General features: G+C 43.2%; 1 protein-coding gene across 12 annotated transcripts in view; it reads right to left on the reverse strand.

Moving 5' to 3' along the window:
* Window positions 1–13,666, reverse strand: part of ATP7B (ATPase copper transporting beta) — a 46,675-nt gene that overhangs the window by 628 nt on the left and 32,381 nt on the right. For 10 of the 12 annotated variants that reach the window (XM_061622361.1, XM_061622357.1, XM_061622355.1 and 7 more), the window contains 9 exons: window positions 12,263–12,457; window positions 9,952–10,137; window positions 6,227–6,422; window positions 4,251–4,397; window positions 3,884–4,026; window positions 2,571–2,774; window positions 2,155–2,272; window positions 1,421–1,523; window positions 159–203 (listed from right to left, as the gene is read on the reverse strand). In XM_061622361.1, coding sequence (XP_061478345.1) covers window positions 159–203; window positions 1,421–1,523; window positions 2,155–2,272; window positions 2,571–2,774; window positions 3,884–4,026; window positions 4,251–4,397; window positions 6,227–6,422; window positions 9,952–10,137; window positions 12,263–12,457 — 1,337 coding nt within the window. The remainder of the gene's footprint in view (window positions 1–158; window positions 204–1,420; window positions 1,524–2,154; window positions 2,273–2,570; window positions 2,775–3,883; window positions 4,027–4,250; window positions 4,398–6,226; window positions 6,423–9,951; window positions 10,138–12,262; window positions 12,458–13,666) is intronic. The other 2 variants (XM_061622360.1, XM_061622359.1) reach the window with 2 other exon arrangements.

Here is a 13,666-nt window from a genome sequence, read left to right on the forward strand (position 1 = left end):
TTCAGTATCTTAAAAAATCACTTACATTGTGGTCTAGGAAATGTGCAGATTTTAAATTTTATCATTCAGTTGTTTGAACAAAAGATTATCAGCCCTAATCAGTATGGGAACAAAAAGGGAGTTGGGGGGGTTAGGGTGGGAAAGAAGGGAAATCGTACTTGGATCTAGTTGTACAACCAGGAAGGAAAATCCCAGCAATCCTCCTAAAAAAGCGCAGAGAAACACATTGGTGTGACTCAAACAATAGCATCATTCTCAGCGCAGTTTCACATCTTGGAGACTAGAGAACCATCTCACGGGGAGAAGGTGTAGGGAAGCTCTGCATATGTCCTGTACGCCAAATACAAGATTCCAGAGAACTCCTGTTGGCATCTAAGGCAGGGGTAGGGGATCTTTTCTGGCTGGCGAGCCAGATCATTATCTCCCTAACCCTGTATTTGACAGAGTGGTGAGGCCATCCATCTGTCAATTACCTGCCATTATAGTGATGTCATCTGATGCAGTGCTTTGAAGCCCCAATTGTTTGCACTTCAAAGCACAGTTGGGGGCTGTGTGAAAGCCCTTGACTATTTGCAAAGAAATGCTGCTGGGGAGTGGGAAAGGAGGAAGAAGCCTGCATTTAAAAGGCAGAGAACAGGCACACACAGTCAAATAAAGCCTTTTAAATGTAAGCGTCTTTTTCACACCCCACCCAGGGGGATGGGCAAAAGAACAACTATGAAAACAGTCTAACCCCAATTTATATCCCCCCAAGAGGCATTTTCTCAATATCAGAAAACTTCTTTAGCTTGGTGGGTGGGGCTGAAACAAGTTTTCTTTCCTATTTAAGCCGAATGATTGCAGAGTGTCTCCTAGAGAATATGTGATACCTGCCTATCTCCAGGCCCAGCATCAGATCCCAGAATGATGGGGCCAACGCCAGAGCCCATTGGCCACAGAGGACCCACCATGTCCTGTGCTGGAATCCCTTCAAAAAAATTTAAACACTATTTGTAGGGCCCAGCTCTGTGAAGTGCCTGGCAGGTGACTGCAGTTGCTGCCGTCTGCATTCTTCCCTATGCCTCTGAGTCCTGCCCTAAACTGTACGCTGTGTCGGGAGGACCCAGAAGTGCTCTGGAGAAATGAAGGTGGCAGTAACTGCAGCGCCTTGCCCAGTGCTTCTCTTCTCAGCCCTGCCACCCACCCCTATGCTCTCTGGTCAGCTAACTTTGTGGGGCCCAGCAGGGTGGGGGGGGTTTGTTATAGAGGGGCAGAGAGGACCTTGTCCGGAGGCTCCTCGAAACTGGTTCTACTCATCACCAAAGGCTTAGAACTCTTCACCTTGAGGGCAATTATGTCCTAAATCCTGTTTAGGTGCACTTATAATACACAAGTTCGCTATAGCCCTCAAAACCATGACTAGATCAATAGGGAGACCTACCATTTTAGCTGCAGGGAAGAGAGCAGAACGGATACTGATGATGCCGCCATTGCAGCTGATCCCATCCATGGTTGTAGCACAATTCCAATAGGCATAAATACTCCTAGCATATACAAACACACATATAAAATCAAAACAGAGCTTCTCTGCTGAAATATATCTTTATAAATAACTGCAAGATGAGTCAATCCAACAGTTAAAAGGAACCCTTCCCTAGCAATCTCACCTCCCTTGACCTCTGCCCATTCAAAGCTAAGTTCCAGTTTGAAGGGGTGCATGTGTGTGCAATTAGTATGACCTACTGCTTCCTCTCTCCAACAAACCAGTTGCCTGTCTTCTGTTTGACATGCTCCAAAACAAGTCAGCTCAGAGCACAAAGGCTGGGATATGGTTATTCCAGAGGGTCTCAACAGATGTAGATGATTAGCTGAGCTAGGCTTGTCTTCCTTCTCAAATTACATTGCAACAAAAGAGATGCTAAGATGCAAGTTCTTTACTTCCACTAGTCTTTCCTCACTACCACTAACATAATTTTCAGCCAGTCCTGCTTCCCACTGATAACTGATTATGGGTATAAAGTTACAATGAGGTTGTCATGTCATCTACTGTTAGCAGGCTACATAATCTCCCATTAGGGTGTTTTCAGACAAACAACCAGTGTTATCAAGAAACTTCATCTCCTACATGTTCTCCACCAACCCAGATGTTTGAGAACTATCATGACAGCAGCTTACCTGCTGCTATGGGTATGCCAAGGAGATTGTATATTAAGGCCAGGATTAGATTTATTCGTATCCTTTTCACTGTCCTCTTGGATAGATGGATACTTGCGACCACATCCATTAAATCATTCTGCAACAAAAAGAAGCAGGGTAAAAAAAATTTGCCCCTAAATTTATTTTATTTATTTATTATATGTATATACCAACCCATAGCCGATGCTCTCTGGGCGGTTTACAGCAATTAAAAACATTAAAAACAAATATACAAATTTTAAAACACAAAAAACAATTTAAAAACACAATTTAAAAAATTTAAAAACAATTTAAAACACATGCTAATATTTATCTAATCTAAAGATCTAATGCACTCCCAAACTGCTGAAAAAGTCCCAGGAAACCCCCCACTGTTTAACATATTATGAGCTTACACGAATAAGAACGACATCGGCTGCCTCAATGGCAACATCTGTGCCTGTACCAATTGCAATGCCAACATCAGCCCTTGCCAAAGCTGGCGAGTCGTTGACTCCATCTCCGACCATGGCAACCCTTTTTCCTGCTGTTTGGAGTTCCTGGACCTTGGCTACTTTGTGAGATGGTAGAACCTCAGCAAAGACTTTTCTGATCCCAACCTAGATGCAGAAAGGCATTTTCCGTTAGAACAAACTAGACAGAAATTGATGGGGGGGGGTTGTTTTTAAATTAGAAATTACATTAGGAAAAGAAGCCTTGAAACTTGGGAGATGGGGACCATAACAACAAACCAAGGACCTATCTGGTGTAGCATCCTGTTTTTTTTAACTTTTTTTAAAAAAGATGTTTTTAAAACTTAAAAAAAATGTTTTAAAAAGGTGTTTTGTAATATATTTTAAAGTCTGTTTTTAAAGTCTGTGCTACTGGGAGGAAGAGCGGGAAAGAAAGAAAGAAAATATAATATAATAAATATAATATAATATAATTAATATAATATAATTTATATTGAAATCCCCACAGTCACAACACTTGGTAACCTTGGGCCAGTTACTATCCCTCATCCTAATTTACCTCACAGGGTTGTTATGAGGATTAAAGGGGCTGGGGTGGGGGGGAGAACACACTGTCTATGCTCTTCTGACCTCTCTAGAGGAACAGTGTAATGAATCATCACCATCAATTAAATAGGTGCATTGCAAGTCCTCTTCGCCTCATCCAACTGAAACCAGAATTACTCACCCATGAAATTGGCGATCAAAATAATAATTGGAATGATTCAGCTTTGGCTACATTGGAACACACTGCTGCACAGATTTTCAGTTTACGCTATACAGTACATCTGAAACACTCACCACCCAAGAACATCCAAGCAACAGTCAGCATCCCAGTTCAGTGGATCTTGCTCTCATGCATGCATGTAAGCCACGCTCCTTTTAAACCAGGGGTGCTTCCAGATTGTCACTATTAATAGCATGCTGGCAAATTCAGGTTGCACAATTAAAAGTTGATTAGGGGCTCTTGCACAACAAACCTACTTCCCCCCCTCAAAAATGGGACTTCTTGCAGTGAGGACAATGACAAGAAAATGCACTGGAAAGTGCAGGGTAACAATTGCTTGACGCAACATTATATAGCTTCCCTGCAAACAAATCAGGACAAATGCTGAATAAATATCTGATGTCATCTAATCTCCCTACAAATGTTGTGCAAACTAATCAGGAAGAACTGTCAACAAACAAGTCATCTAGAAACAACCCAGAAAGCATACCTGAGTTGCAATTGCTTTGGCCGTTTTCCTGTTATCTCCGGTTATAAGCACCACATCCACTCCCATATTTTGCAGTATGTGCATTGCTAGAGCTGCCTCTGGCTTCACTGTGTCTGCTATGGCAATCATGCCACAAAGTAAACCTGAAGAAGAAAGAACCCCTGTTTATTCAACAGCCAAAACCAAGCAGCACTCTGTACTGGATTTATTCATTTTATCTCTAACTCTGGAAATGAGCAACCTTCCACTGGGGCTGTCTGGGTCCTAAGGCACCTCCAGCTGTTTCACCCTCTTCTACCCCCAACACGCGACAAAGTCAGACTGCAGTTGGCCATGCAATCAAAGTGAGTCTAAATATATTGAGTACCATCTATAGCAACCAGTATAGCTGTATGTCCCTTCATTTCATGGCCAGTCATTGCATCATGAACATCGCTGGAGATGTGCAAGCCATTCCGTCTCATCCATTCCCGATTTCCAATCAGCACAGAGTAAGTCTGAGGGGCTGCTGCATCTGCCAGGCACAGAGATTCAGTGGCATGAAAACGTAATAGTTCAAAAGCCTTATAAAATTACAAGGAAGGACTTCTTTGACAACAGCATGTCGTCCCACGCTATCTGTTTAATAGGCACTGGACATATTTTTCCTCCTGTAGAAATAAGTAACTGAAGCTGCGACAAGCAGGAATGACTGACAAAATACCAGCTTTCTTGCAACTTCCTTGCCTATCAAACTTCACTAGCATACACTTAGACATTATGAAAATTGCAACATTTGTGAGCTAGGCATGTAGTATATCTTTTCACAGACTGACAATAAAAAACAGACAGAAGCATGTTTTATAGGTGGTAGAAAACACACACACACACACCATTTCCCAAACTTCTGGTGGCTTGCATACGTCACTAAAGTTCTCTAGAAATAAAGTTCTCTTATTTCTGCTACATGCCCACTCTTTCACTAGGAGGAACTACTCTTGTTATGTGAAACAAGTGTATGCAATTGATGTCAGAAGGGACATACATACCTATGATCAGATGAAATTAACTCAAATGCAAGTTTTTATCTTTGACTTCTTGGGGTCTCAAAACAGTTTAGGAATATCAAGTATTAAGACAGTCTGTAAACCAAGGATGGGGAACCTGTGGCCCTCCAGATGTTCTCAGACTCCAGCTTCTATCAACCCCAGACAGCATGGACAATGGTCAAAGATCACTGAAAGCAAAGGGGGATCGATGTTGTCTGCTTCCTCCAGCCTCTCCTGCCCAGCTAGTCTCTTCTCCACTGCCCACAAGAGAGTTCAAGTTGGAACATTTCTGTGCTGTGGCAGAGGGAGAAGGAGGGAGCAACTCCTGAGCATAGGACAAATCACGCTGCTCAGTTGTTGGACATATGCAAGATGGAAATTGAAGGTGAGGCATCTCCTTTGCATGCAGAAGGTCCCATGTTCAAGCCCTGCCATTTCCAGATGAGTCTAGGAAAGACTCCCTGTATGAAACCCTGGAGAGCTGCTGTCAGTCAGTGACTGTAGGCCAGTGGTTCCCAAACTGTGGTCCACGGACCACAAGTGGTGCATGATCTTCATTCAGATGGTCTGTGGTGTATCTGAAGAATGCTTACAATTTGAATTCTATGGAATTCAAATTATAATACAATAAAATGCAATGTAAGAAATTAAAGATGCACTAAAAATATATAGTATCTAGTACAGCACATTACAAATGCTGCAACAGGCAGAAAAATCTTCTTCCAAGTGGTCCACCAAGACCTCAGCAATTTTCAAATGGTCCATAGGGGGAAAAAATGGGAAGTGCTGCTATAAACAATTCTGAGCTAGAAAGACCAATGATCTGATTCAGTATAACACAGATTTCTATGTTCTTAAATATTTTGTTTAGAAAAGCCAGCTGTGTTTGTATTGTCTACAGATAATTCAGATTATGGCTACCCCAACTCTCTACCAATATTTGATTCTTACATACTTTCTTGTAGTAGGATGTTACCCTAGTAATGTTTAGAATGCAACAAAGTCTACATTTTTGTTGATGCTTCCTAAACACCATTACTTGTAATTGACATGAGGAGAAATCAAAAGCTTTCTTGTCTCCTCTGCAATTTAGTCTTTCTCAAGAGGCCTGCTAGGCTTAGAACTACTGAACTAATCAGATGAACCAAATGCTGCCTAGTCTTAAAATTTAGCACACAGAACAGCTTAGCGATTTTATTTATTATGCACAAGTAGGAACTTGGCCAAGATAAACACCTGATTATCAGACCTTATTTTATTGGTTTAGGAACCAAGAGCAACCCATCAGTGTACTGACAGCTGCCATCTTACTTACCTCCCAATTTGGAGATCAGAGTCTGTGGACTCTTATCTGCAGCCCCTCTCCCAATGTCACCGTGCGGATTTGGACTGTTCAAGTGCTGCTCAGTTTCACCTAGCACAGTTTCAATACTGCCAACGTTACAGCTTATTCCACATCCAGGGACAGCTTGAAAATCTTTGCAGTACCCTAGGATCTCTGTGCCAAGCTCCTGCAAAAAACGTAATACCTTGAAGAAGCAGAATGTTGCACAAGCAGAAGCACATTAAAGTCCTCTGTACCAGTGTTCTGAAGCCAAGGGCTCTCACAACTTACCCTAAGATCTGTAGTTTGGTGACACAGTTTACGATTATTTATCAAACATAAGCAAACCAAAAGCTATTTGTTCCAGGTTGCCTTGGCAGAACCCATGAGACCTAGCAAAGTTTTTAAAAGTTTATAGAATAGAGACTACAAGTACTTAATTTTGAACTGTAGTGTAAACTTATCTTTTAAAACCAGACTGGAGTGCTAATTTGACATAAAATAAAGGTTGTACAAGAGACACAAACATTTGAGCAGTGAGCCTGCTAGGAAAGCGCATTCTTCTCTTCAGGATTGACCAAAGAGGAAATAGGTTCTTCCAGAAGATGGCTGTACTGACTGAGTGATTTCTGATATCAGTGGAATCAGCCACAAAGCGGGCACGCACATACACATATAATGCCCCATTCCAGAGCTGTTCATTCACTTGAACGTTTCTTTGGTGCCATTTTTTTCCTTTTAAAAGTAGAAAAAGGAAAAAAAGGTACCAAATAAACTTTCAAGTGAATGAACAGTTACACTGTGCTTTAATTTTTTCTTTCTAGGAAGCCAACAGCCTATCTGAAGCATATGCGGGAGGGGACAACACAGACCACTGCATCAGTGTTCAATTAACTGGCCAGTTAATGCCTGTCAAATGGACTGAGAAAGATGCTGGGCTGGAAGTGTAAAAGGAAAAAAGCAGTGAGCCCCAGTTCTGAGAAACATCTATCCACAGCCTAAGGCCAATCCTATGGGAAGGATGAATTTCTTTCCTGACCCTTCCCATAATAAGGAATTATTACTGGGGGTGGGAGGTCTGCACATATTTAACTATGACCCTTACAGGACTACAGGATTTCCTGACGATCAGGAAAACTCTGAATGTTGGTTGCAGGCCAGATCCAAGCTCTCTTAGATGAAACTGATTTTCAAGATCCATTTCAGTTGGAGTTTAGACCCAGTTTTGGTACAGAAACTGCCTTGGTTGCCCTGCATTATGATCTATGTCGGGAAAGAGATGGGGAAATGTGTCCCTATTAATCCTCCTTGATCTCTCAGAGCTTTCAGTACCATCAACCATGGTATTCTTCTGAAGCTGCTATCCAAGTTGGGGGTGGATGACACTGCTTTGCAATGGTTCCAGTCCTGCTTTGATGGTCACACTCAGAGGCTGATGCTTGGAGAGTATTTTCTGGCCCCATGGAGCCTTCAGTGCAGGGTTCTGTGCAGTGTGATTTTATCCCTTATGCTATTTAACATCTACATGAAACCGCTGAGTGGAATCCTCTGGAGATGTGGAGTACATTGTCAGCAATATGCTGACAACACACAACTATATCACCTTTATTATTTATTTATTAGATTTATATCCCACCCTTTCTTGCAGTAGGAGCCCATCTCCAGGAGCAGCAGTGGATATGCTAGACCTATGTCTTGCCTTGGTGATAGACTGGATGAGAGCCAATAAACTAAAGCTTGTAACTAAACCACTTGTTTGGACCAGTTATTAAATGTGTTACAGGTTTGAAGGAGTTAATGGAATGCCTGGGAGTATGAGAGAGAGAGAGAGAGAGAGAGAGGGGGGGAGAGGGAGAGGGAGAGGGAGAGAGAGGGAGAGGGAGAGAGAGGGAGAGGGAGAGAGAGGGAGAGGGAGAGAGAGGGAGAGGGAGAGAGGGAGAGAGGGAGAGAGGGGGAGAGGGAGAGAGGGAGAGAGGGGGAGAGGGGGAGAGGGGGAGAGGGGGAGAGGGGGAGAGGGGGAGAGGGGGAGAGGGGGAGAGGGGGAGAGGGGGAGAGGGGGAGAGGGGGAGGGGGGAGGGGGAGAGGGAGAGGGAGAGGGAGAGGGAGAGGGAGAGGGAGAGGGAGAGGGAGAGGGAGAGGGAGAGGGAGAGGGAGAGGGAGAGGGAGAGGGAGAGGGAGAGGGAGAGGGAGAGGGAGAGGGAGAGGGAGAGGGAGAGGGAGAGGGAGAGGGAGAGGGAGAGGGAGAGGGAGAGGGAGAGGGAGAGATTAGTTGGAGGTAGGACAGGTAGGGAAGATAGGGACTATACATCAATATACCATTTAACATCTTGTATTTTAATAAAGTTGTTTTGTTCATTTAAATTCCTGCATGTCACTTGTGCTACCATATCAGGGTCCTATTCAGTTGCTGTACCTATATCCTATTGGGCTAACAAAGCACACCAGTGGTCACCTTCTGGGTGGGGCAAAAGGTGGAAGGCCTGACGCTTGTGGTGCAAAGAGCATTATCTGACCCAGGCTGAGGCAAGCATCATGCTGGGTGAAGATCTCCTGAACCAAACAAGGGGTATCAGGAGGGATAATCCCTGGTGAAGCATGAGTTCAGGAGAAAGCTCAATCCAGAGAAGACTGAGGCGCTGTTAGTGGGTGGTTCCTGAGACCAGGTGGAGGGGATGTGGCCTACTCTGGATGGGTTACACTCCTTCTGAAGGAGCAGGTATGTAGCTTGGCGGTACTTCTGGATCCATTACTGTCACTTAAGGCTCAAGTGGCCTCGGTGGCAAAGAGTGGCTTCCATCAGTTTTGGCTGGTGGCCCAGTTATGACCCTATCTGGACACAGGTAGCCTGTCTTCTCTTCCAATTCACTTCCTCCTGAGTTTGGGTTCCTACTTTACTCATCATACTGGAGCATCACTAGACATGTAATGGTGCGAGAGAAATATTGGCAAGTTGCTGCACCGCACCTTTAGGGAATGCAGTCTCCTACTCCCTTTTGTCTCAAAACACTCTTCTGGGCAAACTGCAGGTGGATTGGGACTGAGACTGCACCCAACCAGGACGCTGTGCAGCAGCCTGTGAGGAGGCAGCCTCCTTCTGCTGACTGTGCCCAGCTTGAAGCAACCCTCGAGACCAAGCATGGGACGAGCGGCAGCCCACACCCTGGTGGGATGCTGCACAACAACTTGACCTGATAAATTAGTGCAACTGGACTAGGAGCACTTCATTCAGGCACAATGTGGCCACAGAAGGGAAGGGAAACCACTTAGAAGGGCATGCTCAGCCCCAGCTGGAGGTAAGCTGCCATTCCCAAGAGAGGTGCCTTCTCGGTAGTGGAGACAGTTCCTACATACAGCTCTGAAGGAGCCGATTCCTGGGAGTCACAGCTGCTATTTGTCTGAAGACCAGCGAGGGGAGGGGAGCCTGGTTTTCCCACTTCACAACCTCATAACTTGTTAAATATGCTGTGGCAGTTACAAGGACCAGTTGATGGCATTGGCTTTCACCATAATTTCTCCTAATGTGGTCAACCATAGGCACCTCCAGCAATCTCCGTACTTTGCCGATGCTCAGTGTTAACTGGTGTGCTCAGACGAGAAGAATGAGATAGCATTTTAAATTGCATATTAGAGGATCTAACAATGACACCATCAGTTACGTGCAAGTGCAGAACTTCCCCTGCAAGCAGAGATTAATAAGTGCCTACTGAAAGACATACCTCTTTGCAATATCGAGTGACAGCCATTCCTAAAGGATGCTCACTGCTGGCTTCTGCAGTGCCAACAACAGCAAGCATCTTCTTCAGAGGCAGGGTAGTATCTGTGTCTCCTAGCAAGAGGACTCTCATGACTCTAGGAACTCCATAGGTGATCGTCCCTGTTTTATCAAACATCACAGTTTTTACCTGCAAGAAATAAACCAAAGGGTAGATTTTATGAGGGTATATGTGCGTTGCCTGTAACACAAAGTTCTCTGGGCAGCTTACAATTAAAAATATTAAATATAACATTAAATATTGAAGCATAAAATATATAAATAAATACAACAAGAACAGAGCATTCTATACCCCCAAGATTAAAAATAAGAAGAGAGGCCAGACAATAAAAGTTGTTAAGAAAGCCTGAGAAAACAGAACAGTATTGCCAGGTGACAAAAGGGCCACAACGAGCACCCGGCAAACCTCCCTTGGGGGGTTGTTCCTTAATTGGGGTGACACTACCGAAAAGGTCCTTTCCCTGGTTGTGTTTATGGCTCTTAGTACTAAACTGTAAATACCTAATGTGGGTATTCCTGAACTAAAGAATTTAGCTCTTGTATGCTAGAGAGGATAAGATTATTTGGAGAGAGGTGTGGTTTTCTTCCCCACTTGGAGAATACAAAAACTTGAACATAAATATAATTTAATGGAAAATACTGTGTTTCTGTCCATTTTGAAGATGTGCATTTGGCAATGGAAGCCTGAAGTTTAATTGGGTTCAAACCCAGAAACTCTTGAGTGCTGAGAGTCAGGTCTAAAACATGCAGCATCAGTATTTGGATGGCCTAAATTAATTGCCTTTCCAAAAAAGGAGTGTTTCTATTAATTGTCTATCCACAGATTTTCTCAGCTCCCCACTTGCATCCTTTATTCCAGGATCTGAAGAGCAAAGGTTTTTGAAGAGTGTTTCTCCTTATGGAAATGGCTCATCTTCTGTAGACATTTCACGAATTTTAGCACTACAGAGCATATGCAACAGCAGCAGTAAAAGCTAAGGGAGGAAACAAGGGCTGTAAACACATTAGTCACCAGATCAAAGCGTTTCCATTAGCCACACCCGGAGAGAGAACAGGTTTGTCTGCTGATCAGTTCCAAAATCTCTTAGTAGCAAATTTAAAAAATGCACTCAAGTGGCTCCCACCAGGTTTTACAGAAAAAAGGGTGGGGTTTGAGTAGCATCATGTGCCCTGGTTTTCAGAAGAGAGGTAGCAACACACTAGAACTGGCAGAACAGTGAGTGTGTTTCTACCCTAAATCCGGCCACCTCTCCTACTTCTTGTGACTGTTGATACAATATAGAGTTAAGCCAGGATTTCTATCTCACTTTTACTGTTGCGTTATATTTCAGTGGAACCAGCTTCCCTCTTCAAAGAGATGTGGCTTTAACTGTGCAAAAAAAACCCACCCATTTACACTTACATCAGTCCCCATATTTTTCGAGTAGAAGTAGATACAGGCCAGCTACTGACTACTAAATCAACTTTGACAACAGTGATCTGTGGTCAGCTTGCAGCATAAACAAGAATTCACATCACAACATTCACACATTCAAAACAGGAATAGATGCTTGTTTTTTCCAGAGCTTGGAGAAGTTACTTTTTTTGAACTACAACTCCCATCAGCCCCAGCCAGCGTGGCCACTGGATTGGGCTGATGGGAGTTGTAGTTCAAAAAAAGTAACTTTTCCAAGCTCTGCTAGCATAATCTACAAAGCTCACACCTAAGGCCATGTATATTCTGCATACCCGTGGATACCCTGAGAAAATGAGAATGTGACCCAGTCTCTTTTCTTTGAAGAACTGATATACCCAGAGCTCCCTCTGCTGTCCTGTAACACTTGCTGATGGTTTCCTGTCACTACAGCTCAGTACCAAATATTTCAAATAATGCAATCAGAATAATTTCACAAAATAAATGTAAAATGAGCTCTACAAAATGTTGGTTTCCATCTAAAAAGGCATGGCTGAACTAGGTGGTAAAGACAAAGACTGACTTTGTCTTCTAGTCAAGAAGCAACGTTACCCTGGATGTAGAGATTGCTTTCCAGACACCTGTAAGAAACTTTCTATAAAGGCGCAGGTCAAAGCTGCAATCTTATACACACTTACCCACTGAATTCCCTGGGGCTTCCTTCTGTGTATATATGTATAGGACTGTGGCATAAATCTTAAGATTTGTTTCAAAAAGCAGCAATGAAAAGGTATGGCTACTACTTTCACAGAGTGGAATTAAACAGCAATTACAGGCATGAGTTAACAATGACAATATTCACCTTGTGTGCCATTTCCAGGGGTTTCCCACCTTTGATGAGAATACCATTTTGTGCAGCAACTCCAGTTCCCACCATCACAGCGGTTGGGGTAGCCAGACCCAAGGAACAAGGGCATGCAATGCACAGGACTGTGATGGAGGTCTGAAAGGCAAATCGCAGGATGACTTCAGTTTTCGAGATGTGTTTACTGTGGTGCTAGGAGGGAAACAAGAAGCGTTTGCTCACAAGGGTAATCTATCATATTAAAAATCTAATGATGTTAAACATGAGCAATACAAAGCCAGTTCTAAAAACCAGCAGGCACACATGCACACACACTTACTGCCGTCTGTATTGTAGCTTTGGAAACAAATCACTATATTAAAGCCTGAAATGTTAATCCCCTTACTGACTAGCAGCACACACAGGGGAACCTGGTTTAGGAATTTCCCTACATGACAACTGCTTTCAAACACACTGATCTAAGGATGGATATGCTCTAACACTTTGGTGAATTGCTCAAGTTATAGTTAGAAAGCATTCTTTATTTCTAATATTTAGATCTCGTTTTCTCTTTGCCTGCGACCTCAGCGGCTCTGGTAAATAGCTGTTCTGCCTCTTCTTTATAGCAGCCTTTCAGTTATTTGAAGACTATGTCCCCTGCAAACAATGTACGTCTAATCTAAACATGCCTAATCCATGCACTTTTTCCTCATCATATCTTATCTTGCTGTTTGCTGCTGTCCTTGGCAGCCAGTTAGATCATACTCAATGGTCAGCAGAGCAGTCCCAGGTCTTAACCACAGTGTTTCTGCAAACAGTATTTGGCCATGGCTAATCATTTTCAAATGATCCACGCTGCAAAAATAATCAATTTTCCTATATACTTCTTGCCAGCCCTGTCCCCAAAGGGGTAGAGAAGCATTCAACATACTCCTGAGCAATTTACCCTTAGATTACACTTTTTTTAAAAAAATCCTGTCTGATGTTGAGCACCTGTGACGTGTGTATAAGCAAAGCTGTTGGGTGATTTTGCATTCCATGCACAAAAAATGATGGTTAGGATCCAAAGAACAGCATAAGCTCATTGAAAGAGCTTACCACTAGGCCTAAAGGAACCTTTGCTTTCCCCTGGCTCTTTTGACCATTGACCCCTGTGCTATATTGTAACTGCTTCTGAAGATAGCATTCTGCCATGTGTATCAGGGGACACTTTTCAAAAACGCAAATCTAATACCTTCTCAGAGTTATGGAATTAGTTTCATAGATCTTTGGATCACGGGCTTGGTAGAGAATCTGGCATTAGGTACAAAATTCTGTTCACCTTTTGCTCCAACTTTCACAAAGATTCCTTTGAAAAATTGTAAAAAACAAACACAGAAAACCTTCACTCTGTGTGTATATGTGTGAGTGAGTCCAGTGCTC

The sequence above is a fragment of the Rhineura floridana genome, chromosome 4 (genome assembly GCF_030035675.1).
Source record: "Rhineura floridana isolate rRhiFlo1 chromosome 4, rRhiFlo1.hap2, whole genome shotgun sequence".
Lineage (NCBI taxonomy): Eukaryota > Metazoa > Chordata > Lepidosauria > Squamata > Rhineuridae > Rhineura > Rhineura floridana.